The sequence below is a fragment of the Mustela putorius genome, unplaced genomic scaffold (assembly GCF_011764305.1).
Source record: "Mustela putorius furo isolate JIRA1106 unplaced genomic scaffold, ASM1176430v1.1 tig00003834_pilon_pilon_pilon, whole genome shotgun sequence".
NCBI lineage: Eukaryota > Metazoa > Chordata > Mammalia > Carnivora > Mustelidae > Mustela > Mustela putorius.
This window is the reverse complement of record NW_025421987.1, coordinates 106,893,109-106,920,746: the sequence shown is the minus strand read 5'-3', so window position 1 is coordinate 106,920,746 and position 27,638 is coordinate 106,893,109. Positions and strand designations below refer to the sequence as shown.

Sequence of the window (27,638 nt, the reverse complement as noted above, 5' to 3'; positions counted from 1 at the left end):
TGTTGTGAATGACAGAAAACTCACCCTGAATTGTCCTGTCAAACAGGAAATTTATTGGCTCATATAACTAAAAAGGCCAAGGGATTTGTAGCTTCAGAATGCCATTTTGTATCCAATTCCACCTGTCTCTTGGCTTGGTTCTTCTCTCCTCTGAATATTCAGGTCGTTTTCAGATATGCACTCACCACAGACTTAATTACAAGATGGGTTTCAGCAGCAGCCCACATGGTTATTTCACCCAGTGTGCGTGTGTGTCTGTGTCTGTGTCTGTGATACTCACCTCTCCTCCACGTTCACAACTAAGCTCTCCGAAGCTGATTCTACCATCTCTGGTTCTACCATCTGCCCATCCCAGAACCGGTGGGAAAAGATAATCACTTTCTGCTTCTGATGTGAGGACGTGTTGCCCAGAATTGTGGCCACCATCTTGTCACCATGAAGGGAGCAAGCTGACAGCTGAAGACATGAGAGCCTTAAAGATGGAATTAGAACCTGGGTTCTGGATGATATAATTTACTTGTGGAATTAATCAGCCCTGGATTTGGGTTGGTTGATGGGGCAATCAATTTCCTGGTTGCTTAAGGTTCTGCTAGTTGAGTTCCACTTTTCTTGCCACCCAAAGCATGCTAAATGATACAATGAAATTGCAGATTTCCTTGTTAGATATAGGATATTACCTGGATATAAGTTTGCTTGTTGGGCTTCGCTATTTGACAGCACAATACAAATTGGACTTCAGTGCTTTTTGGCTGATAGTTTTCATTAGAATTACTGTTGGAAAATCCAGCTTCACTGAGGCATTTTGGCAAAAACAGAAGTGATCCTTGTCAATTTTACACACTGTAAAGTATTCGAGTAATAGCTCCCATGTTTCTGGTTTAACTTCTTCCCATGAAGGCAAGAAGCAAGCCATGGGACAGGCCAGGGAGGGGGCAGGAAGGGACCAGGGTACTCCTCACTTAACAAAGGTAGTACATGGGCTTATACTCATCAAGAGGGCATAGTCTGCTGTTGGTCAGAAAGGGACCCTTTGCCTGGAGAACACTTTCTCATGACAAATATTTGGGCACCCGGGCTGAGATGATCTCCTCAAAGGCCTTTCAACTCAGGCTAGCAGTGTGTGATGTAGTAGTGTGGAGACTCCCATGCCAACAGCAAAGGGTCCTTTCTCTCAGTGTACAAATCCCTGAAGGAATGAACACTTCAATAAAAAAGGTTTTTAAATAAAGATTTTTATTAAAGTATAAAGGGTTTTTTTTAAATAAAAGGATAAAAGTGATTTTTAAAAAGGTTTAAAATAGTTTTTCTAAGTCACTGAAATTAAAAAAAAAATGATGTAATTATTGAGAGAACAAACAGCAGCCCATCGTTTCCCATTAAAGAGTAATGTTTTAAAGAGCTAAAGGAATGGCAATTTGGAAATGCATTGGCTCCGCCCATCATTATGCCCTATACACACTCCCTTCTTCTTCTTCTTCTTCTTCTTCTTCTTCTTCTTCTTCTTCTTCTTCTTCTTCTCCTTCTTCTTCCTCTTCCTCTTCCTCTTCTCCTTCTCCTCCTTCTCTTCTTCTTCTTTTTTGAAAAACAAATTTCAATCACTTTTATGTACAGAAAACTCAACAGTGTACACTTAGCCCGGTTTTGTGGCCAATTCTTTAGTCTGCCTTTTTCAGCTTGGCGAAGTGAACCACCCACTTTAGACCCAGATATTGCCTCCCCCGGTGATGGGGGATCTCATATCTGTCACTGTCATTGGTCCAGACATCCTCCTGTAGTCAAGGAAGAAAACTTCCTTCCAGGAAGTGTTGACAGTTCCTGCTTAACCAGAACTCCTTTGTTTTCCGAGTTAACCTGTGTGAAGGCGACAGTGGTGCAGGTCTTCCCAGCGACCAGATGCTCCAGCCTGGCCTTCCCTGTGATGATGCCGTAGGGAACCCCCATCTTACAAAGCAGAACAGTCGGGAGGACAACCAGCTCAGTGGGATCCACGTTGTGTGTAGTCACCACCAGCTGAGGCTTCTTGTTTTCTGCCAAGGTGATGACAGTGTTAACCCTGCTTGAAGGACAGGAGGCCTTAGTGAGCACATCCCCTTTGCCAGCAGCTTTCTTCTCTGCCTGCTGCAACAATCTCTGCTTCTTCTCTTGCTGTGTCTCTGATCTGTATTTGTGGGCCATGTAAGCAGCTGAGTGGCTGGTGGCCCAAGGCCTGGGTGAACTGGTTAATGGAAGGAGACATTTTGAAAGGTTTATAGAGAATAGCCCTTTGCTGCCACAGCCCCATGTGACGGGGCCATTTGACAAAGCAGGTGAGGTCCCTTTTGGTTGGATGTCCTGTCCGCTGCCAAAATTCTTGGACTTTTCTCAAATGGGGGGATCGATTGCCTTCTTGGCTTCCCGCTTCTTCACGACAGGGCACCCCGCGCCACCTTCTTCCCCTTTGCCTTCTTGCCTTTCTGCATGGTGGATGGCTGGAGGAAAGAACTACACTCATTTCTTTAAAGATGCGTATGAATAGTTGTTGCTTATCCCTCTAGCTTTTTAAAATGAAAACAATTTCTACTCCTTCCTTCCCTCCCACACACACTTTCTCACGAGCAGATACATACTTAGCATGAGTACGCTCAGACGTCCTGTGGATCCGCATACTTTGGGCATGTACATAAAGCCATTTATAAGGGTTTAATCCATGAATCATAAACAGAAGATTCTCATTAGGAATGAGCAGTGGCCTCTTGAAGCTTGCCTAGTGCTTATAGCATTCGAAGGTGGACGACGCTCAACATTTTCTAGAAGGCTCACAGATTCACAATGGACCTTGCATTTGAATAGTAAAAACTCAGAAATGGCAGGAAGTCCAAGCAAGAGGCAGGAAGAATCCGATATGATGGCAGCACTGCGCTCAGGGGCTAGCATAGACCAGTTGTCAAAAACATTTGCTGAGAAAAAAGGACAGCTTCTCCCCCATTTTTAATGACCGAATAAGAGAAATAGAGGCTTTTCCCAGTAAAAAGTTACAAAGCAGAGCTTTAGGGAGAATCGGCGACTTCCGGACTCACAGCAGATATTCCTGGATTAAGTACTGAAACCGTTTGTAAATTACTAGGTAAACTTCAACAGGGCTGTGGACAGCCTGGAGCGGATTTGTTATTTTCCAGGGAATGACACTTCTTTTTTTAAAAAGTGTGAAACTGGCTCTGTTTCTTGAGCTCATTTTTCGGGGACTGCAGTTGTGCTCAGCAGCCCAGATCCAGTGCTGGGGCTTACACTTTCTCTCTTGCTCTCAAATTCCTTTTACTGAAACCCTATCTTTATGTGGGTCAGGGCTTCCTTTTTCCTTAAAACTTTTTTTTTTTTTCACTTTAAAAACAAACAAAAAAACACTCTCCTATTTCCAGAAATTCCTTGCACTGTTTATTTCCTGTTGGCTTATTCAGAGGCATTTTTTGCTCATGAAGTTTCAGGATGGTTTCTTGAAATCGTTAAAAAGTTATATAACTTTGCTGATTTAAAACTATCTTTGCTAAGTTCTTAACTGTTGGGTCTCTTTCTCCTTCAGAGCAGAGGCTCCTTCTTACCTAATGACGGTCTTAACAGCAACGCTAAAGTGGGCTCTCAGTTTTGCGGAATGCCAATCCATTATATGTATATTCCTCCTCCCCACCCACCCCAGGCTGATCCCAGAAGTAACAATCCTCTGTCCTGTACCAATTGTTATTACTTCCTGTTTCAATCCTCCTGATTGACACTGTTTCACCTAATCTCCCCAATGTTTCACCTAACCACTGCTGGCTTGTCTGGGAGCTCCTGGGATGTGCTGTCAGGAAGAGAACCTTGTACTGGACATGGGGCTCAGTCCCCAAATCTGCCTTGGTTTCCCCATCTGCAAAGCAAGAAGTCTGCATGGGATGTTTTATAGTTCCCTTACTCTCAGGCCCTGATCTGTCCAGGCATGATGCCAGCCCCTCTATTTCTAAAGACCTCAGAGAAGAAAATTCTAGAGGTTGTGGTTCTTTAATTCTTCAGCCCAGTAACTGTAAAAACTTCTTCCTACCATCCTATAAATCTTTTCCCACTCAGTCAAGGCCCACCTCTGCAGCTACACGGATGAGTGGCTCTTATCTGCCCACAGAGAGGTCTTAGGGCTCGTTCCTTCTCTTCTTCTTAAACTCTGACTACCGCAGTTATTCATATGTTTCCAGAATGAAGATTACAGGTACAGTGGCATGGTGCAAGGATGATGGGCTTGGGCTGGGGCAAAAAAAACCTTCTGTTTCTGGGTGATCTTGGCTCTCTGAATTTCGTTTCCCCATCTGGAAGGTAGGGGTCTGGCCACCCTGGCTGCAGGGCTGTTTTAGAGGCTGTGTTGAGAGGATGCACTGAAATGCCCGCAGAGAGTAGCTGTCCTCAAGGTATGTGATCACGCTGGTATGAGGACAGGGATCTGTCTGGGCACTGAGACCCCTCAGAGAGGCTGTTACCCCACGGAATCTTCAGTGGAAGGGGAGGTAATAAATGAAAAGAAGAAAGTGGAACTAGAGCCCCAGAGAGAGGCTGGCTCTCTTTGACTCCACTGGGGTCCTGCTGGGAGGATTTATTCGGAACACTGTGACTCCCTCCTGTGCCTTCCCCATCCTTGGGTTAAAAACAAAAAAACTTCCCCGAACTTTCCCATTCCTCCGTGGCCTGGCTGCGAATGCTGAAATTCCATCCCGTGTTTGTTGTCACCCGCGGGCCTGTTGTCATGGTTACCCAGATTCCAGGCCCTGGCCCAGGGCCCACCACAACCCATCTCTCAAACTTTCCTTGGCAGAGTAGAAACATTCCTCCACACTGTGAACTCCGGAGCTGAGAAAGGCGCACTCCATCTCTCCACGGCCTGTCCCAGCCCCATTCCTGTGCAATGGGCATGTTCTACGTGGTTCTGCTCAGCGTCAGTTTGGGGGGGCAAGTACAACATAATGATTTCCTCCATTTCTCTTTACCTCATTTAAGCTGAGGAATTACTTTCTTGTACCAAACATAATACCCTTGACAAACACTCCAGATGGTTCTCATTAAAATTCCAGTTCCTTTTTTTGCAATTCTTTTTTTTCTCCATTCTCCTTACACTGTTATGTCAAAAATAAACATCAGGATGAGGACTGAATGAAGGGTCTTGGGGATAGCAGCTCAAGTGAATGGAATCCTTACAGAGCCCCCTGGCGTCCCTGTGAAGGAGCCCCTAGGTCTCCTTCTTACCAATGGCCACCACACGTTCTTGGGGTTTCAGAGATATGCACTTGTGGGGGGGGCATATTTGATAGTCAAGGTGCCCTTGGCCATGAACTCTCTATAGGAAGAGGGGCAGAGGGCCAGCTGGGTCCCTGGCCCTGACCGTGCCTGCAGAGGGATGGGGCAGGAGCGTGCTGTGAATCCCAGTTAGTGCACAGAGGCCTCCAAAATTCCTCAGGACTCTGGCTTCCAGAGAGGGGCGCACTTGCCCTAAGAAGTCAGTGGGAAGGACTGCTGATGCTGTTTTGCTTTTTTAGCAGCTTTGCAAGCCACAGGTTTTGCCCCCACCTCTGAAAAAATCTGCATGCACAGGGAAAGCGTGTGTCTCCGAGGATGTGTATTTGGTGTGTTTTTATTCCCAACTTTTTACTATGAAAAGAGTTTTACGGAAAAGTTGAAAGCACAGTGCAATGAATACTCCTATATATCTTTCCACCTAGATTCAATATGCGTTAATTTTGTCATATTTGCTTTCCCCCTTTCTAGACAAATAGATAGACAGATGACAGACAGATCAATCAGTCTCTATATCTCTTTTGCTGAGGCATTTGAAAATTAGAATCTTGCCCCTACAGTATTTTATAACTTTTAATTTATGCATTAATATAATTACATAATATACAACATTCTAATATAATATATTCTTTTTTAAATTTTTTTTATTTATTTGACAGAAGAGATCACAAGCAGGCAGAAAGGCAGGCAGAGAGAGAGGGGGAAGCAGGCTCCCCACCGAGCAGAAAGCCTGATGCGGGGCTCGATCCCAGGATCCCGGGATCATGATCTGAGCAGAAGGCAGAGGCTTTAACAGACTGAGCCCCCCAGGCGCCCCTAATATAATACATTCTTATTGTAAAATGTTCAAACCTTCAGAGAATACAGATGAGAGGGTAAAAGCAACAGTCCTGCCCAAGGCACTCCTCTGCCCACCACCCCCCCACCCCCAACTCCACAAAGGGTAGTTTGGCTTATGTCCCTCCTGACCTTTGTCTTTGTTTACCCAGATACATGAGCATGTCAATAGAAATGTGTTTTGTTACACATGTTTTTAAGCATAAAGGAGATCACATTATACATGCTGTTTTGTCATTTATTTTTCACTTGGAAATACGTCTGAGATCTTTCCATATTAGTGCTGGGAGCTCTGCCTCATTCCTTAACGACTGCTGAGTATTCCAAAGAATGGTTGTACCATAATTTTCTTAACTATTCCCTCTTGATGGACAATTCAGCTATGTATTGTTATTTTTCCATTACTCACAATGATGCAGTTAGTATCTGTGGAAAATGTTTTTTTCAGGACCCGGAGCAGTTTTTCTCTTTGACTGATGCTTGGAGGCAGAATGTTGGGTTTGATATGATACACATTTTATATTTGGGTAGATTCTGTCAAAATGTTCTTCAAAATGGTTGCATTGACTTATACACGCTCCAAAAGGGGGCCCATTTTCCCTTACTCTCAGCAACACTGAGCCATCTTTTGTGTTCACATTCTGATGAAAGAAATCATTTCCTTGTTGGTTTAATTTGCCTTTTTAAAAATTTTTAATAAGGCTGACCATTGTGTCAGAGTTCAGCTACAGATGACAGAAGCCACTCTGCTTAGTTTGTGTAGAAAGATAGGTAGAAAGAGAGTAGGGGAATGGCTTGTTTAAAATAGGGAATTGGGTGCTGAAAATTTTGTTAGGTCAGGTGAAAAAAGTAGGACTGACTCCCAGAACTCCAGCTCAGAACCAGCCTGCCAAAGGAACTGCAACTCCTTCCATGACAATGAAACTGGAGATTTGGGAGCCTGTGCCCAACTGCTGACTTAGGAATTGGGGAACCAGGAAACCTCCGACACACCTAGCATCCGCCTAGCACACCACCTCAACTGCATTCTAGATATCCTACATCTTGTCTACAGCACCTGCAAAGCTGGAGAGACTGAATCTAGACAGTGAGATTGCTGTTAATGTTGATGCAGGGAAAAAAACAACAAAAAAATAAGGATTCCCCTACCCCCACCCCCCCACCTTCTGCTACCAGAGTCAGTAGATCTCTTGAGGGTACATCTCCCAGGGGAAGCCAGGATACATGCCAAAGCTCAGCTCTAAGGAAGGCTGGGAATTGTTAGGCATTAGCTTTTTAGGCTCCAACATGCCACAAGACAAGCTACAATGTCGTAGGCATGGAGTTGAGTGAATCAATCTGAAATATCTGCCATAATCCAATTTTCATGTTTTATATCCTTCTTTCTATGAATTGCCTGATTAGAACTATTGCCCATTTTTCATTTGGGGTGGCTCTTTTTTCTTATTAATTTATAGAAGCTTTGTAGTTTATCTGGAAAACAATCTTTTGTCTCTTATATATGTTACAAACAGCATCTATTTTTTTTTTAATTGACTTATTTGACAGAGAGAGGAAGAGAGAGCATGCACAACAGGGGAACAGCAGGCAGAGAGAGAAGGGGAAGAGCAGGCTCCTGCTCCACAGACTTGATCCCAGGACCCTGGGATCGCTATCTGAGCTGAAGGCAGACTCTTAACCCACTGAGCCACCCAAGTGCCCCCAGCTTCTATTCTTTTAACTTATTTTGTTATATAAAAAATCTTATCTATTTTTGTACTTCATGGTTCTTCAGTTTTGCAGCTTACTTAGGAAGGCCTCCCCTACCTTAAGGTTCCTAAAGTATTCAACTATGTTTTCCTCCTAACATCTTTAAAATTTTTTTAGGTTTAATTCTTTAAACCATCTTGACTATGTGGTTTGAGGTAGGTAGATGGATCGAATGTAATTTTTGTTTGTTTGTTTATCCAGAAAGAAAGCCAATTGTCCTGCATAATTTGTTGAATGAATTTATTTTTTTGAATCCCTTACATTTGGATGCTTTTAAAAATATAGAATGACAGCTTTCTGTGGTGCAGGACAAGGGTAAAGCTTTAAACAAAATTAACTTATCACTTCACATTTTGGTTCTTTTTAAAATAGGGATTTGGCATCTCCTAAAGCACAGATATGACAAGATCATTCCTCTAGTCAAAGACCCTGACTGTGTTCCCTTTTCCTTGAGACCAAGATCTAATCTCTGTTGAGTAGTTCTCTGTTCAGCAACCCCCATGGGCCGTTCTAATATGACTTCCCTGCTTCTTCCCTAGAAAGGAGATCACATGATTTGAATTGGGGGACAAAAGCAGAAAAGATGTGTAAATATCTTTGTCAGCACTTTCTTTGTAACATTGTAATAATCTATTCACTATTCTTCTCTCACCTACTGGTATTTCTCAATGTGGTCACTATGGGTAATTTGGACAGAACAATTCTTTTTTGCAATATAGTTAATATTTGGGTAGATTCTGTCAAAATGTTCTTCAAAATGTTCTTCAAAAATTTTTGACTTATACAACAGACCACTAAAAGCTGCAGTGTTCTCTGATGCCCTATTTTCCATCAGCCTAGTCACTGTGACCACCAAAAAAATTCCCACCTGTTTCCAAATATACCAGTTCTACTCTTAGTTGGAAGTAAGGGAGAGAGGGAGGGAAACATTAGGATTAAATGGGAAATGACAGGATATCATCACCAAAAGTCCCTTTGCCAATGCTGCTTCTCATCTCTAGATGTATAAATCTAGCCTTTCAAAGGTTGTCTTTTTCCATAAAGCTTTCCTAAATCCCCTCGGCTGTAGATTATTCCTCTTCTTTTTATTTATTTATTTACTGTTTACTTTTTTCGATGTACTGTCTGCTCCCAATGTGGGGCTCAAACTCATGACCCTGAGATCAAGAGTCACAGGTTCTACCAACTGAGCCAGCCAGGCACCCAGATGATTCCTCTTCTGATTCCCCTCTTCCATGGCATTATTTCTCTCTCCATCTGTTTAGCCATCCATCTACCTGTCCATCCATCCATTTGTCCATCTATCCAGTAAGTACTTAGTGAGCACTTACAGTGCACCAGGCACCCTGAGCACTTTCTTCTTAGATTATTGCCCTTGGCACAAGTGTTTTCTCTTCCTCAAGAAGTCCCGCAGTTAGACCATGTGCCAGAGTGAGCACTGGTCTCTGCCCAGGGCGGTGGGTGCAGGGACACTGAGATGCAGACGACACATGGGAGGAAGCATGGGCAATGATGCCGGGAGAGTGGAGGCATGATCATGGTGTGGGTGGAGGAAAACCCCCTCTGCCCTTGGGTGGTGGCCCCACGATAAACGGGATCTGAGTCACCAGGGAAGGCAGGCAGTAACTAGGATGGGTTTATACATCAACCTCCCTCACTTCCTTTGGAGTCACTTGGTTATTTTCAAATTCTCCACCCTTTGCTGGCCCCCGCCTCCCCTCATCACATCCAGTGTGTGTGTTGAGTGTGTGTGTATTCGTGGACATGAGCAGCTGGCTCTAGGTAAGAAGAAAATTAGCTAAAAACAGGAAATTGTGCCATTTTTGACCTATAAAAACAGCTTTTCATATGGTTCAGAACATTGAGTAAATGGAAATAAAAATCCAGGCTGAAACTCTTCATGAGCTAATGTGTTGACCATGGTTCTCAGCTCTGTAATTGTGCTCTCGTATCTTATTTCAATCAGAGGCTCTATTCTGAGACAGTCACGTTGCTGTAGTGTTAGCGCAAGAGAGTGAGTTCATATAGCACTTGCCTAAAAGACAGATGAAATTTAGGCGCAGGCCTGCCCTGGGATTGGGTGATAACCTTGTTTCAGTTCTCTCAACTGTCCACAAATCCTGTCTTGTTGCACTTCTAGTGTTTCTCTATCTCCCCTCTCACTCTGTGGGTAGGATGGGCTAGCTTTCAGGTGGTGACGATGACAGAGGACTGGGTCAAGCTCAGGAAACAATTTCACTAATGGGTCTGTAGGATTTCATGAGGAACAGGAAGAGCTTTCAGGATGCCTGCTGGTCTGCCCAGCTTTTTTCCTGCCCCTTCTCCTGGATGTGCCTGCTTTTTGGATATCCCAAAGCTATACACTTGGTGGCTTGAATTCTCATTCCCAGTTGAAGGCGTTTGCTGGATCCATGTGGTCACCGTCCGACATGGAACTCCTACAGATGGTTGCCATAGTTCTAAGGACCAGCTATATAATTTATGGGGTCCCTTGTTCAAAGATTGTTAAGAATTTCAAGACAGCCTCAGCAGGTTCTTCTGAGTCGAAGTCCTATGTGGCTACACAGGCTGCATGTCCATGGAATGGGTCCCAGGTGGCTCAAGGACAAAGGCCCGGAAGGTCACAAGATGTGAAGTCTACTCAAGAGACCATCCAGGTGGGCCTGGGTGGCTCAGTGGGTTAAAGCTTCTGCCTTCGGCTCGGGTCATGATCTCAGGGTCCTGAGACTGAGCCCTACATCAGGTTCTCTGTTCAGTAGGGAGTCTGCCCCACCCTCCCCAGCTTGCCTCTCTGCCTACTTGTAATCTCTATCAAATAAATAAATAAAATCTTTTAAAAAAGAGAGAGACCATCCAGATATCTTTCTATGGCAGCCGCTTCCCCTTGACCACTACTTTCCATACGAGGTCACAGACGGGGTGCAGCATGGCAAGGAAGTGGGGAACAAATATAACTGTGGGTAAAACAGGGCCAGATCAGGACAGGAGAAACAGTCTTTGTAGAGCCTAATAGATCGTTCCAGGATAATGCCTAAATTCTCCAAATAACTTAACACAGACCGCTGGGAAATAGCTTAATGAGAAAGTCCCTAGGCGTGATCATGAATATAGGTTAGGGCCAGAGTCTGTCACAATTGCTGTTTCTGGCTCTCTTTCTCTGTAATCAAAGTTCTGAACTGCCCTCACCTTACATGTGCCCTCACTTGGGCCCCTCACAAAGCACAAGCAAGGAGCCCACTAAGTGAGCCCACGAAAGGCAGCCAGCCAGAATCCCAGGGATTCACACGAACCTCTACCCAGCACTTTGGGCAACGCAGATCTGCAGAATCACTTCCAAGCCAAACACCACATTTATTCAGCATCCTCAGTTTAGTTTATCAAAAGGGCTGCGTGTGATTCAGACTTTCTCAAAGGAATAGAGCGCCCCCTGCTGGGTAAATGGCATCGCCGTTAAGCTGTCCATTACCAATGCACCAAAATCTGAAAATACACTGTTACTGAATTAACATCGTAGAAGACCCAGAATCAACAGTATGACTCATAGTGATAAAGTTGTCAGTTATAGGAATTATATATGGATTTGGTGACAAGTTGATTTTTTACATGTTTTATGACTCCTGAGTTCCTAACAATTTTTTTTTTTTTTAGATCTTTATCTCAATTATGGAAACGAGGAAAACATTTTGAAGTACTCAATGTTCCAGTAGGATTTCCCACTCATTTCAGAGAAGAGTGGTCTCAGAAGATCTCACAGGGGAGGAGGCTGCATGGTCCAAGGAGAGGACATGGGTTTGGAGATCAGCCAGACTAGGTTGCTAGAGTGGTTTCAGCTTGGAACAAATTGTTCGATTTTGAGTTACCATCTTGTGATCACAAGGACAATAATATCCACCTTCAAAAGTGGTTGTGAGGGCTAGAGATCCTGTGCCTGAAGTGCTCAGAAGCGCTCAGTTAACTGTGGGTCATTGTTACTGTTACTCTATTATTATGAAGTGGGTCTAATTGGGTTTCAAAGGATCTGCCGCTTCCAGACACAGAGCCTACCTTCCCAGGGGGCAGGGGCTCCATCTGGCTCAGAGAATTTGCCCCTGGGTCACAAGGGGAGTGCTCACACTGGGCACGCCACTTTCTTTTGAACCCCACAACCACACTCTGGGTGCTGGCTTTGTGATACATACCTCTCACTGGGCCCATCTGGACAATTCTCCCTGTAAGAGATCCCTCCCGTCCCTCTAATTCCTCATCTGTCTTGTCAGCTCAAGCCAACTTCATCTCTCTCTTGAGCCAGTGCAAAAGCTCTTCTGTCGTTCCACCTCTGCTCTTAGCTGCTCAAACCCAGAGTAACTTCTGTTTGATAAAATGAGATCCAGTTGGGGCCACTCCCCTAGATCCCCCAGCTTACCTGCCTGCCTTGCTTGTAATTCCAGTCTCACCCTTGGGCTTTATGCAATTTGCTCTCCCTGCCATCGATCCTCAGCCCACAGATTCCTCCCCTGGCTACTCCTTCCCATCCTCCAGGTTTTGGCTCAGACATCAAGGTGGGTATGAGAAATAGCACACTTTCTTATTTTCTTCAAAGCAAATTGAATTTTTTTGGCCTCATTCTGTTGTGCTGCAGCAATTAAATCTGTGGTGGCCACTGGGGTGTTTCTTCCTTTTAGGGTGTCACAGTTGTTTGGGTTGTTCATGAGTGACCTCAAAAGTGGGTGAGGACTTCTATTCTTCAGCTCATCTGAGTCACGGCTGCTATCCTCAAGGCCAGCTCTGAGGGGCTCTGGAAGGAGGGAGCTCCAATGCTTGGGAGTCCTTGCCTAGGCTGGAAAACACCCCCAAAACACGAGTCTCTGAAGCTCATCTCACTGGGTACCACCAGCAACTGAGGCACAGTTTTCCACTACCTTTGAAGCTCCTCTCTCCTTTTCTCCCCTGCTTCCCAAGCAAGGGCTAGGGTTGTTTTTTAATTCATCTGTTCCCTATTAACCACTTACTTGGAGGAGGAAAAATTTCATAAACAAAATTACTATTTGAAGTTACGTGCTAGAAGTCTTGTTATAACATCTCACTATGATCATCCAGTCTAAGTCAGGTCTCCCAGACCGACTCTCTATACCCTGTGCTATAGGGCCGCACTGCTGGGGCTCAGTGTGTCTGACCACACACCCATCCTCTGACTCCTGGCTCTGTGTTGGCTACCAAGAGTATGGTCACACTGTTCTCCAGGTAGCCTTGAACCCTGGGAATGCCTGCAGTATGTCTTCCCAGGAACAGCAGGATGGGCAGAACCAATGGCTGGGCATTGCACACTGGATATAAAGGCCTAGCCACTTGCCTGCAGCTGGGGAAATGGGGTGACCTCACATTCCTAGCACCCATGGAACTGGCTCTTGACATCAGCTTGGCGCTCTTTGCTCAGCCTTCTCCTCTGCTCTAGTCTGTTTCCTTCACAGGCTCCTCCTGAGAGCACCTCAATAAATTCCTTACACACGAGACTGCCTCAGGCTTTGCTTTCAGGTACCCAACCTAAATGACAGCCTATTATTTCCCTTCCCCACACGTCACAACTTAAAATCATAGATGTGAACAATTATTGGCTTGATGTTTGTTTCCCCCACTAAACAAAGGCAGATGTACTTCTGTTCACTGCTGTACTCCCAACACCAAGGGAGATGGCTTTTATGAAAGGCGATGCATTGAACTGGACACTGCACGAACACAGCCTCTCAAACCTCGCTCTGCAGACTTCCCTCTTGGGTGCTGTGCGACATTTGCTTGAAAAGCTGCCTAGCATCTCTTGGGGCCATCATCGTCAAGCCAGCCCTAGATTCATTCCCAAGCCGCAGTGGACAGTGTGGCCCAGGTTTGGTCACCTCATTCCTAACACAGTGAGCTGTGGTTTGGGCACCACATCACAGGTCAAACTTGGCGTGGGGGGACCATTCTTTGATGAGGGTGTAAGCCAAGCAGATACATCAACAGTTCTCTATCTTTACAAGCATCATACTGTGATTCAGTGAAAATCAAGACAGCTTTCACATTTTACTGGTCTACCTATATCCCTAGGAAAGGCTGGATTCATATGAACATGCCCTAGATTCCTTGATGTCAGCGTCTTAGCTGTTACATAGTTATAGACTAGTTATAGTAAAACCCTTATTTAATTAGAATGTGTAGGAACCATGGCATTCTAGGTACTTTCAGTTTTTGAAAAACTTTTCTCGTAATATATATTTTTCCTGAACATTAGACCCCTCTTTTCTACTGGGTTGTCTGTCTTTTGTTATTGAGGGACTGGTGACTTGGGGTCTTTATTCTGAGATGACTGACTTGTAGCCAAGACATGATGCACAGGGAGATCAGCCTGCATGTGTCTGGATTACAGGAGTTGCTACAACTCCATTTCCGATTGAAAACCTAAAATCAGCCCATTTGTGATATACTTCTTCCTAAAAGCTAGGCAAATAAAAAGACCCCTAAAAAAGAAGAGGGGTGCCTGGGTTCAGTCAGTTGGGCATCTGCCTTCTACTCCTGTCACGATGCCAGGGTCCTGGGATGGAGACCTGTGTTAGACTTCCTGCTCAGCAGGGAGCCCACTTCTCCCTCTTCCTCTGCCCAATCCCCTTCATGTGCACATGCTCTCTCAAATAAAATCCTAAAAAACAAAACAAAACAAAATGCAGAAGACACACTTCAGTGATTCAGTCTTTCTAGTTTTTGAATGAGGGATACAGAAATAGAAGACAGGGCCTCTTCCCACAGTTCACAACCTAGGCAAGAAAACGTTGAGATGTCACTTAACAGAGGCAAATGATTTCAGGAGATAAATGTCCATGTTTTCAAAATAGGAGTTTTTTTTTTTTTTTTAAAGATTTATTTTTGAGAGAGAGAGGAAGAGCGAGCGAGTGGGGGGAAGGGCAGAGGGCAAGAGAAATCTCAAGCAGGTTCCCTGCTGAGCATGGAGCCCAACCTGGGGCTCCATCCCAGGACACTGAGATCATAACCTGAGCTGAAATCAAGAGTCGGATGCTGAACCAACTGAGCCACCCAGGTGCCCCTCAAAATACAAGTTTTTATATACATGTATAACTGAACATGGGCTTCATGGTGTTTCCGTCATATCTGAAAGGGCTGTGAAAACACAAAATCTTGTTACTGAATAAAACTAGTGGTCCAGGTAGCCAAAGGTCCTTTCCAATGGCACCTAATTAACTTGTACAGAGCAGAAGTACCTGTCAGATAACCTTTAATCTATGAATTTATCCAAATTTTGAAAATGCCACAGGGGATCTGAGGAATCGCAACAATCCCAGATAACCATCCTGCAGTCAGGGGCTCTACACCGCTGTTCAGAGGGAGGCATGTGGGAAGTTAACAGTCCCCTCACACCTGGCTCCTCTGTCTTTGCCCGGCCCTCTCATCTCTTCAGTCACCCATGTCACGGGACACAACTCTGACAGTAAAGCTAAATCAGAGTGAAAGGCAAATGTTGAACCAGTCATGTTCAAACACAAGCTAGTGAATGAAGAACTTTTGGTTCAAAGGGCCAAATATTCTGCATTCCTGAGAAATCTCAACCGGTTTTTCATTCTGGTGTTTTCACACTGCATTTTGTCGTCACAAAAACTAGTTGGGTGTATATTTTTTAGTGTAGATTTATCATGTCAAGATCTGAATGAGGAGACAGAAAGAAAACATTTTGTATCTATGTATTTTTCAAAAATCTGTCCATGAGAAAGGAGCCAGGTGTTAGTTTCCTACAGGGGGAACATTCTCATGGAGATACTGTAAGGCCAAGTCGGTCCACTTCATTTCTTGTTCCTTAACAGATTCCGTGGTGCCACCGTTGTCCTGTTCAGGTTCAGGAAGCTCATTCTGCAAAGGTACAACAGACATTCAGAATGCTGGTACACTCTGCATTAAGAAACCCCTTAAAACTCAAGAGCACTTTGGGTGCCTGGGTGGCTCAGTAGGTTAAGCCGCTGCCTTCAGCTCAGGTCATGATCTCAGGGTCCTGGGATCAAGTCCCACATCGGGCTCTCTGCTCAGCAGGGAGCCTGCTTCCCTCTCTCTCTCTCTCTCTGCCTGCCTCTCTATCTACTTGTGATCTCTCTCTCTGTCAAATAAATAAATAAATAATCTAAAAAAAACAAAAACAAAAACAAAAAAACCTCAAGAGCACTTAGAAATCAAACCTCTGAGTTCTTAGAAACAGGCAGCATAACTGACAGAAATCTATCCTAAAGAAAGAACTAGGATGAAAAGATGGACTTTTTATCTCCTCTTGGGTAATCAGAGGAAAGAGTAGCCATCACCTCAGAGGACATCTGTGAAACTAAATGGGGTAACTGAGATGGAGTGCTCACTCCTGCGGGCAGCCATCTGATGCTCAAGGAACGGCTGCTCTTATTACTAGTGGCTGGGCTCACTGACAAGAACCCAATACTCAGTCCTTTTTTGGGAGGCTGCTTTCATTGAATACCACATTTGCTGGAATATTCCTTAAGTATAAGAAATGTATTTTAACAAACTATCCCGTGCCCATCCTGCCAATGTTCTTACGGAGGTGAGTGGTGAGGGCTGAAAATGTAACATACTAGGTGAGGTGTCACCCTAGTGCTGGAGCACAGCAACACAAACCTTGGCAAATGACCGGTTCCTCCCCTGCTAGCATCTGTCTTAGAATCTTAAGCCATGGACCACACTTACTAGGGAATGTGACATATTTTTTCAGCTTGAGCTTTAATTTACATAGAACACTGTGTGAGTTTAAGGTGTACCAAATGATGATCTGATACATACATACTATGAAGTGATTATCACAATAGGGCTAGTTAACACACCCGTCACCTCATATAGTTAACTATGTTTTTATGTGTGTGGTTAAGAACTTTTGGTAGTTTCCTAATATTTTAAATTTAAATTTCTTATTACCAGGAGTCTGCTTTGTACTGGAGTTTACTGACACCAATATATTTCTTTTCAATTATTTCAATTTATACTTTTTTGGGGGGCAAAAACTGTTATTCAATATTGAGACTTTCAATTTCCCACTGATTCCAATTTGCAGCATATGAATGTTTTTCTTTCAAAAATACGCTCAATATATATAAATTGACTTACAATATGTACAAATGTATCTGAACACATGTTGTTCTGAGCACACATGTTGTTTTATAAACACAATATTGAGACTCTAACATAGTTGTATGAATTACAAAGAACTATCATTTACTGTAGAGCAATCATACATTCAAACCTAAAGAGTAAATTTGGTTCTAATAATTATTTATAGCTCACAAAGCACAAACAAGTCCTTGGTTAGTGAATTATTTAACTGACAGACAAGTAACTTAATTTCATCTCATCTGTGGTATATATATATATATATATTTAAGATTTTATTTATTTTGAGAGAGAGTTAAGGCTAGGGTTAAGGTTAGAGAGAGAAAGAGAGAGAGAGAGAGCATATGTGTGTGTGTGTGCGCCCAAGCAGACTCTGAGTGCACTAAGCCCAGAGCCCAATTCTGGACTCGATCCCAGGACCAAAAGATAATGACCTAAGCTAAAACCAAGGGTTAGATACTCAACCAACTGAACCACCCAGGCGCTCCTCTGTGGTATAACTTCTAAAACAGTATTTTTCATTTGGACACTACTGTCTCTTACACTGAATGCCAAGATGAAAAAACGTGAACGTGCTTTGAAACCAACACAAAGTATCATAAACTATCATAAACACAACTATCAATTATGGCTTATTGCAAACTGGCCTCAATTCTTGGCAGCTACTCCCATGAAAAGGCAGAGTCTTATTTCCCCAATTTCAGATTGGGACTGACTGAGTGACTTGCCTTGGCTAGCAGAGAGCAGCCACAGTGTCCTTGGGCCCATTCTTGGCTAAGCTCCATGAAGCCTCACAGTCCTTCTCTTGCTATTCTTGGAACCCTGAGATGGCCAGGTGCAGTCTAGGCTAGTCCGCTGGATAATGAGGCTTTGACCTCATCATCCCAGCTGACCTGCTACCTACCAGATGTGTGAAAAGTCTCCTCATTCCCCAGCCTCCAGCCGGCCTGCTGACTGACTGCAGAACACCAGCAAGTCTAGCCGGGATCAGCAGAGCTGGAGACTGGAAGACCCTCTCAGCTGAGACACAAATCACGAGATAAACAGCTATTGTTTGAAGTCACTCTGGGGGAGATCTGTTAGGCAGCAACAAAAGCTAACCAGTCCACATTCCCTGAGAGTCATGAGACAGGAAAAGACACAGAATAACAAGAAGGCCAGGCTACACCCTGGAAACGTCCTTCTCTCTCAACCCCTTCCACAGAAGTGGTCCCCAAATCCTGCCATATGCCTGCAAAATTCAGCAGTTCCCCTCCACCTACGTGCCTTTGGTCAGGTTCTCCTCCTCATACTACTGCGATCGCTTCCTCACTGGTCCCTCTGCCCTATCACTCGCCCCTTTCTCCATGGCACACATTCCCTAACAATTCCCTTCTGAACTAACATTCTAAAACTCAAATTTGAGTGTGGCAGATTTCTATTTTGAAAACCACTCATTCCTGGTTATCCTCAGAATGAAGTCTAAGCATGGCGTCATATACGCGTCTCAAAATCTGGTCCAAGCCCATCTTTTCTGCCTACCTTAGATGATAAATATAGTCTCTGTCCACAATGAATGTCTCACCATCTCCCAAAGCCTTTCAAAACTCTGAGCCTGTGCACATCTGTCCCCTCTGTTGAGAGTGCCCTTGTCTACCCCCACTACATTTCTGGCCCTCCCTTATGGCCAGCTTAAATATTACATTCTCTCCGAAGCCTTTCCTGATGCTCAACAAGCATCACTCACTTCCTATCCTACATCACTATTCACAACCTGGCTTATAACATTTATTACTGCAATTACTTATTTCTGTGTGTTGTCTCTCTAGATCCCAAGGGCAGGAATTGTGCCTGCCAAGTGAAAAAACAAAAGTTTGCAAGACAGGATCTGGAGCCTTCACACAGACCTAAGTGTGAAGTCTAATTTACCAGCTACCCAGCTTTGCACAAGTTCCCTCTCTGATTCTACTCCCTTGCTGTAAAATGGAGATAACACCACTACCTTTGTAAGAGTAACTATTTATTTATTTATTTATTTTGATTTTAAGATTTTATTTATTTATTTGACAGATAGAGATCACAAGTAGGCAGAGAGGCAGGCAGAGAGAGAGAGAAAGGAGGAAGCAGGCTCCCCGCTGAGCAGAGAGCCCTAGGTGGGGCTTGATCCTAGGACCCTGGGATCATGACTGGAGCCGAAGGCAGAGGCTTTAACCCACCTGCCACCCAGGTGCCCCTGTAAGAGTATTTAAAGTTAGAAATAACGTATGTCAAATTTCAACCTTAGTATGTGGCATCAAACTGGTATTGAGTTAAGTGGCAGCTAGAATTCTCATTGTGCACTCCCTTTTCACTGTTTTTCTGAACTTGAACTAAGCTGTGACCTATTATCTGATATGTGTATTATTCACTGAGCATAGTATCATCTCTTAGTCTTAAATGAAAATGTGGGTGAGTGGAATTTTACTTCTCAGTAGGCAGCAGCAGTCTACTTGGAAGGTGCATTTTATTAATAGCTCTTCTCAGGGCGCTTGGCATGATCTGAAGATAAACAATCCCTGGAGTCTGTTCTCTGTGTTTTTTGTTAGGCCTCTATGACATAAATAGGATTGAAAATAAAAATTAATGCACAATTTTTAGATGATTTATTATGGGAGTGTAAAGAAACTCCCTGCAGAAGCGTTCTCTAGAGATTGGGAAAGAAGAGTGTGTCCCAAGACCTGTTTGGTCTAAATCCAAGAGAAAACCCAGCTGTCTTCCAAAGATATTCCAGGGAAACTAGGATAGGTGTGTGTTTCGAGAATGTCTCTAAAAATAGCAAATGATCAATCACAGGTAGACAAATAAGAAATATAGTATAAATGCCGTTGCTTCTTGTTCCTCTCTTTCTTTTGTACACTGAACTCTCATCTTCTGTTTTACTAACTTTGGTGTGGCAGACAGAACATGGCTCAGAAGTCTTGAGTCCACTCCTGGCATGACCCCTAACTGAGCTCCTCAAATCAACTCTCTGAACTACAGTTCTCTTCAAATAAAAAGTCAAACTATCCAGTGTCTCCTAGAGTTAAAGGAATCCACATCTTTGTGGATTTCTTTGCCCTACTAGTTTGTCCATTGACATCCTACTTCTAGTAGGGTTCACCAGATCATATCTTTAACCCACCATCCTTGGCACAAACTATAGCCTACCAGTGGTATTGCAACATCCTCATATGGCAGCTTGTCTTCTCGCCAAGCATCGTCAATCAAATCCAAGATCCTTCCATCTCTCTGTACCTCACTGTCCATTCTTCTGCAGCTTTGATCTTGTCAGATCTGTAAGTCAGAGAGATTATTTCTTAAGCATGAAGACTGAGGAGGTGATGTAATCGAGCATTAGGCTTCCCCGGGCTTTTTAGCCTGCATGTATCTTTTGATATAACATCACCCTGGGAAATGGGAAAGACTCATCTTCTCATCTGAGTCAGGTGACAATCTAGTTCTAAGATCCCAGTCTCTCCCTACTGCCCATTCCCTTCCCCCAACCCATGGATGCTTTATAGCACATACAGGACAGACAGCAGACATAGCCTAGTTGACAGACCAATGTCACAGTGTGACAGAAGCCTTGTGTACAAGACCACAGCATATCTAGAACATAGGTTTTCTCTCCTAATTTGCATATTCACCTTTCCCTGTTCAGAATGCCTTCAATGAATCCCTAATTAATAACCAAGTCTCCTCTCTGTCCCCGTTAGGCTTTTTCTGCACTATGTTTTACAAGAAAGTCTCCACCTGCCTCAGCTTTAATATTAGCATTCCTAGGCACAGGAGCTAAATGAACGTATTGAGATACTGAACTGAGCTATGTGAAGTGACCAACTACAGAGCTGACAGAAATCCTCAGCTGAACTTTTAAAGGAAACTGTCTTTCTTAAAATAGTGCCCAATCCAAGTTCTGAAAGGAGCACCTGCAGGTGAACAACAGCAGCAGGACCCCCTGCTGCTCATTTCTGCTTCCCTTTGGGGTTCTTTCCTCTTTTAATGCTGTACTCCCTTCAATGCCTGGACCAAGTGATCAAGATGTTACTTAGCTCCTTGGCCATGACTGACTATTTTTTCTCCTAAACATCTGCAGCCTACCTCTGGATTCCCTGTTTCCTAGTGTGGGCTCTGCTGCTCCATCATAGGTTCAATTTACTGTGTTCCCTGCCACAAAGCAGTCATCCTGATGGCCTGGAAGCCAGTGGCACCAAAGGCACTCCCAGTCACTCCTAGTTTCTGAGGCTAGGAACATTCATAAAAGGAACATTCTTTAGGGATGGACTCCCAACTCCTTCATACAGACCTATGCTTGGCCCCAGTAGCATGATTGCATAATAGCCCTAATGCCTGGGTAATAATTATTACAGGTTGGGGTTGGATAAGAGTTTTTAACCCCATGGTAAAGAGTCAGGCAAAACTGAAGCGGAAGGTGCCCAGCAATTTTGGCTACCAGTGAAACAGTTGAAGCCTTGATGTTTCACTCAAGAATTAATCCAGCACTACCCCATGGATAACGCAAAACAAGTATAAGGATATTGTCTTTAGAAAATGTACACACAGTTCCAGTTATATTTTTGGAATTCCTGTCCCACAAGAGCCCTTTTTCCTGCTGCCAGTCCTGTGTCCCTGTTGCCCGGTCCCCTGCGATACCTTCATTTTTCCAGTTGATCAGAACTAGCTAATTCTCCAAGTCATACACAGATTCCACCTTTCTGTCAAGTTTTTTCAAGCCTCACTGAGCATTTGGCCCTTGAATGTCTCCTTCTTGTCTTTATGATCCACCTAACAAGTCTGGTAGTCTTTGTAACAGATTTCTCAGGTATCAGTGTCTACAATTATTACGTGTAAATATTGCAGACTCTTTCCCAAAGATGTGCTTTTGCAGCACATCTTTCCCAAATTTGGCCTCAATCTTTTCTCACCGTCCCTTTTCCAAACACCACTAACCCTGCCATATTTTCCAGCCTTTGCACTTAAAAGCCCCTTTCCTCCTCCGTAACGCTTATTTTCCTTTCAAACTCAACACTGGTGTCAGCTCATCTGGTCAACATCTCATTTCCAGAGTCAGGGCCCATGGTGCCTTCACTCTTCAGGGGCTGGCAGCGTGGAAAGCATCAAGACAGCCAAAGTCCAGGACACCGCCACTGTCCAAAGCACCTGCCACACTCGACAGAATGAAACACTACCACCTTCCTGAGCAAACTTGCCTTACACATGTAACAGTTCCGATGCCTAGAACGCTCGTTACAATTCCTTTGTTTCCAGCTAAACTCCAGTCTAAAAAATTTGGCTCCCAGGTCGTCTCCTGCAGGAGGTCTGCTCCTAGACCCAGGGGGAGCATGGTACCCGTCCTTCCCGGAGTCCCTTAGCTCCCTGGGCGCAGCGAATGGTCCCAACTGGGAGCTTGTCACACTGTCCATTACAAGGTTTTCCCAAACCCGCGGCACGTGTGACCCCACTCCTGTGCTCTGCAATTCTACAAACGTATAGTCACATGAATTAAACGAGACGACCTTCTACGTAGCTAGAATTGACCCTCGCAGGCCACCACCATCCGTGCACAAGTGTGGGCCCGCCCCCGTCCCGGCTTCCGGTTGGATCTACCAAATGTGGAAGCGGGGGAGGTCCAGAACTGCCCCGCCAGAGCCCTTCCACCTTCCATGGCGTGCGGAAAGGAAAGCAATTGTGAAGATGAAGTGAGACATCGACCTCAACTGACGGAAGGTTGGAAAGGGCGACGCTAAGGAACCTACGGGTCCCCGTCCCTCCAAAACCAAGACTCTGGGCGCGGGAAAATCTTACCCCCGCCGGACCCAGCGCTGCACCCGCTTCCACACAGCCCCACCCCCTCAGCCTCACGTGACCCACGCGCCACTCTCACCGATCCCCGGATGTGGGTGAGCCCATATGCTTGCACGGAGGGGAGGCCTGGGAGGACACTTCAAATTCAAAGTGAGGGGGCGGTGGGCGGAACGAACGTGGCGACGCCGGAGGCTGGACGTCGGGTCGGCGGTGACGCGCGTGCGCGCCCCCTGCCGGAGGTAACGGCGGGAAGCCTCGGGGGCGCGCTCGCGCGGTCCCAGTAACCGCATGGGCGCCCGGTGGACTGACGAGGGGCGGGCGTGTCCTGGTCCGGAGGCAGCTCTGGCTGCGGTGGCGCCGCGGGCTGCGCGGCCGTATGGCCCGGGGCCGGCCTCCGCAGCAGCCCGCTGGCCACCAGGCCCGCCCTCGCCGGCCCGGGTCCGCTGCGGCGCCGGGCCCGTCGGCCTTCCCGCGTACGCCCTGCGGACCCGCGAAGGCGGATATGGCCTTGCCCGGCGCGCCGTCCCGGCCAGCCAGGTGGTCAGCCCCTCCCCAGAGGCCGGGCCGGCGGGAGGGCGGCGGGGGGTGCAAGCAGCTGCCGCCGAGTCCACGTCTACCGCGGCGGAGCCAGCTGCGGGCCGCTCTTCCTTTGCAGAGGAGGGACCCCCGGCACAGTCCTCCCGCCTAGGCTGCCTTATCTGGTTAGCTTCCCAGCATTGTTGTGACTTAGGCCATTGACCGCACGTGATGCCGGTTCATTGAGGGGGGAATTTTAGCAAGTCTTAAAAAGTGAGTTGATGTTAGTACAAGAGGCATGGAAAAGTGGCAGAAGTCTTGAAGGATTGAAGAAGTTGAGAAGCCCTGAGTTTGCGGATTGGTCCATAAAAATCAGGGGTGGGAGATCAATGACAGGCTGAGAGTTTAAAAGGGACAGTTCCTTAGGGGCACTGTAATCGCGAAGATATTTGAGGGCAGTAAATCTAGGCTCAGTGTTTTTCTTACATTCCTTACAACATCAGAGTAAAAATGAGTCTGCTGTCAATGACTGGTCTTCATTTACATCTAGGGTACCCTTATGTGCACGAGATAGTTTTCATTGAGCCTTACATGCAATTCCTTCAATTTCATTCCTTTAATAAAACAGTATTGCAGGGTAGGTACACTGCTGTTACAGAGTTCCCCTCGTGCTTGCGTTCCATTTTGTAGATGTGAAGAGGAAGTCATAATAAGGATCATACTACATATTACTTTCACATATTTACATATACTTAATGCTGTAGCTTAATGGTATAACAAAATACATGTATTTTCTTACTTGAAATGCAGTGCCGCCTTTAGATTTGTGCAGCTTCTTGCCCTTTGACTATGTCACTATCCGTGATCAGTATAGTAAAAATGAAATTAAAATGGGTTAGAGATTCATAAACATCTATTAGACATTCACACTGCCCTTAAAAATGTATGTAGATTCAGGTCTTTAAAAACTATTTCTAATAATTGCATGTTAGTGGTACTGTGCCATTTTCCTCCCATTAGAAGGTAGAAGACCTTTGCTTTGTCCTTCCCTTTCTCATTTATGTACTAGTGGTAGCCCGCTGGGACAGCATCTGTAATCCACTCTGATATATCAGAGTTGCCTCCTTAACAGTTTAAGCCACCCAGGTGCCTCTAGAGTTACCTACTTGAAAAAAAAGTCAGCTTGATTTGAAATTCATCTGAAGCTAACATGAACAGAGGTTGCAGGGATTTAATTTATTTTTAGGTTGTTTCTTTTTTTTCTTCTGAAAGCTAAATTTGCTTTTTTGATTTTATAAAAGTGGATTACTGTCATCACACCTGTGAAAATTTGTAAGAATTCCATGTTAGTATTCAGTCTGGGTTCAGATTTCCCCATCTGTCCCTTTGAACTGACCTTTTACAGTTAGCTCCTTTAGATCAAAAATCCCATAGAGGTCCACATGTTGTATTTGGTTGATACATTGTTTAAATCTTTTTTAATAGGGCAGTTCGCTTGTGTCCCCCCCCCCCGCCCCCGCAGTATTCTAGATTTAGCTTAATGCAACCGCATGGCATCCTTTTAACAAGTACATCTTTCCCTTTAAACCAGTAGTTAGATCTAGAATTGCACTGTCCACTATGGTAACCACCAGCCAGCTCTGGCTATTTAAATTAACTAAAATTAAATAAAATTAAAAATTCAGTTTCCTAGTTTTGTTAGCCATATTTCAAGTGCCCAATAGTCAAAGGTGCCTCATGGCTACCCTCTAAATGGTGCAGACATAAAATATTTCAATAATTGCAGAAAGTTCTGTTGAATAGCTCTGCTCTGGAAGATCAGACTTAACCTCAAATTTATTTATTTTTTTGTGGGGGTAAAGATGATTCCTAGGTGATGCAGTAGATAATCTGTTGCATTAATTGTCAGAGAGGCATGAGGTGTCTGAGCTCTCTTGTGTTAAGATTGAGGAGTGTAATGCGTTCAGGTATTGTTAGCCCAATCCATCCATCCTGAAATTCCCCATGAGCTTTTCACCTAATGGTGAAATCTTTTTATGGATTTAGATAGCCTATATCCATTATTGCATTAGGGATTGCAGAATGGTGATTTTCTAATCCTATCATTCCTTCAGTATTACCTAAAAATCTTCTATGAAGAAGAACTCTACCCCACCAGCTATTTGACTGCCATCAGCTATATGAAATATAGTTTGTACAGGAAAAGCAAGAAGAATGCTTAATTCTTTCCCTGTTTTTAGACTACAGTAATGAGGTGGTGGCCTACCAATCTCCAAAGGTAACCATGAGGGGTTTTGCCTTTTTTTTTTTTTTTTTTAATCTTCATGGACTTGACTGTATTTAAACTGTTTCAATTTGTTGCAGTCTTTTTTTTTTTTTTTTTTTAATACTCAAATTGCTCTGCCTTTGGTCAGTGGCACCTCTTTATGTTGGCTCCTGTCCATCTTCATATGATCAGTAGTCTTTGATAATTCATTTCCATGTTTTCTGGTAAAACATGTTCTTTCATCATTTATACATTAATGGCTACCAAAAAGCCCTGGTTCCTTTGGGTGGGAGATGGTATTTAGAGACCCTAGTCTGGGTGCTAGAGGTGCTCATGGTGCCAGGTTGGTCAGTGGTTCTAGGATTTACAGTGGCCAGAGTTAGGAAATACATATATTTTTAAATATACAGAATTCATATATTTTAATTTAATTTATAGTATATAAATATATATTTTAATTTAATTTTCATATTTTAATTTAATTTTTATATTAAATTATATTTATATAATTATAATTTAATTTTTTATATTTGTTTTTATGTTTGGGTCTTTTAGTTTGCTGAAAATCTTGGAACCTAATATCATTAATATAATTACTTTTTTTCCTATCCTATATTACATATATTGATTTCAGATTATACCAATTTTATTATTAACAATATGATTCCTGAATAGTTTTTAGGATTTCTTTGCAGTTATTTTTTATCTTTAGTTATATTCCACTTGGGATTACAAGTACAATAGAATTTTTGCATTTTAAAGGTATGTGAAACATTTTATTATATGGTTATTTTTCCACCTTGATATCTAATTGATAGTTGATTTGTTTAATTTTGTTTCCCAATTTTTCCAAACTGCTTTTTTCCCCCCATTTGGATTTGATTTATTATATTAAAACGTTAATATAAAACTAGTACTATAAAACACAGATATCCGGAAAAGTTTAGTGTTCATTCCTCTTTTCTCTACCCTAGTTCTCTTTCTTTTTCTTTCTTCCTTCCTTTCTTTCTTTCTTTTACTTTTTTAAAAGAAAATATTTATTTTGAGAGAAGAGAAAGGACAAGCAGAAGAGCGGAGCAGAGGGAGAAGTCAACTCCCAACTGATCAAGGAGCCCAGTGTAGGACTTGATCCCAGGACCCCGGGATCATGACCTGAGCAGAAGGCAGATACTTAACTGACTGAGCCACTTAGGTACTCCCTAGTTCCCTTTCTTATAGGTATCATATTTAGTAGCTTGGGTTTATCCCTCCATAAAAACAAATGCATTATCTGCTTGCTTTTCCCCCCTAGTAATATATGCCTTGTAGATCCTCCTAAGAAGTATGTTATCTGTTTTTACAGCTTCATAATATTCCACTGGTAGATGAATATTCAGTTAGTCCCTGTTGATAGGCATTTGTGTTGTGTGCAACTATTGCATATAGTGCTGTACTGTGTGGCCTTGTACATATGTGATTTTGTATTTTTGCCATTGTGGCTTTGGGAAAGCTTCCTAGAAGTGGCGTTGTTGGATCAAAGGGTAAAGGCATATTTTTTAGGTGCGAAGTATTGCCAAAATCTCAATAGAAATTGTATCATTTTCCATTCCTGTCTATAATGTATGTGAGGGCCCTTTTTCCCATAAATATAATTTGTCATAAGAGTGCATTGTCCATATTTTGAGTTTTGGCTAATCTAAATACAGAAGAAAAGGTAACTTGTATTTTAAATTTGTATTTCTCTTCTTGTGAACAAGATAGAGCATCTTTTCATGTGTTTTAGTTAATTAATTTTAAGTGTTTATTTTAATTTCCATTAATTAACATACAGTGTTTTATTAATTTCAGGTGTACAAAATAGTGATTCAACAATTCCATACCTCACCAAGTGTTCATCAGGACAAGTACACTCCCTAATCCCCAAACCTATTTCACCCATCTCTCCACCTACCTCCCCTCTGGGAACTATCAGTTTATTCTCTATAGTTAAGAGTATGTTTCTTGGTTTGTGGCTCTCTCTCTGTCTCTTTCTTCCCTTTGCTCATTTGTTTTGTTTTTTAAATATATGTGTAAAATCATATGG

The 27,638-nt window shown here is 43.7% G+C and overlaps 2 protein-coding genes and 1 pseudogene across 19 annotated transcripts in view; 1 reads left to right on the top strand and 2 right to left on the bottom strand.

Moving 5' to 3' along the window:
- Positions 1 to 1,573: 1,573 nt before the first annotated feature.
- Positions 1,574 to 2,596, bottom strand: LOC101688410 (annotated as a pseudogene).
- A 12,963-nt stretch (positions 2,597 to 15,559) lies between these two features.
- On the bottom strand, positions 15,560 to 23,038 carry ANAPC13 (anaphase promoting complex subunit 13). Of its 6 annotated transcripts, none has more exons than XM_045088890.1 (3): positions 22,908 to 23,038; positions 20,158 to 20,283; positions 15,560 to 15,741 (listed from the first exon to the last, which is right to left on the bottom strand). In XM_045088890.1, exons 2-3 carry the CDS (start codon positions 20,254 to 20,256, stop codon positions 15,616 to 15,618), a joined length of 225 nt encoding a protein of 74 aa, XP_044944825.1. In that variant the 5' UTR covers positions 20,257 to 20,283; positions 22,908 to 23,038; the 3' UTR covers positions 15,560 to 15,615. The 6 variants fall into 6 exon arrangements, with proteins under 6 accessions (XP_044944825.1, XP_004762525.1, XP_004762521.1 ...); XM_004762468.3 differs by having other exon boundaries at positions 22,874 to 23,008; XM_004762464.3 differs by lacking the exon at positions 22,908 to 23,038 and adding an exon at positions 22,795 to 22,890.
- The window catches only part of CEP63 (centrosomal protein 63), a 55,061-nt gene continuing 50,182 nt past the window's right edge, over positions 22,760 to 27,638 (top strand). For 9 of the 13 annotated variants that reach the window (XM_045088886.1, XM_045088881.1, XM_045088885.1 and 6 more), the window contains exon 1: positions 23,171 to 23,331. In XM_045088886.1, the coding sequence (XP_044944821.1) occupies positions 23,171 to 23,331 (161 nt within the window). Of the gene's footprint in view, positions 23,034 to 23,170; positions 23,332 to 23,351; positions 23,496 to 25,372; positions 25,589 to 27,638 lie in introns of those variants that run through there. The other 4 variants (XM_045088882.1, XM_045088879.1, XM_045088883.1 and 1 more) reach the window with 4 other exon arrangements.

Coding starts and splice junctions, on each gene's coding strand:
- ANAPC13 (XM_045088890.1), bottom strand. CDS start 20,256: ATGGACAGTGAGGTACAGAGAGATGGAAGGATCTTGGATTTGATTGAC. Junction 15,742..20,157: donor AGGATGTTGCAATACCACTG/GTAGGCTATAGT, acceptor GTACCTTTGCAG/AATGAGCTTCCTGAACCTGA.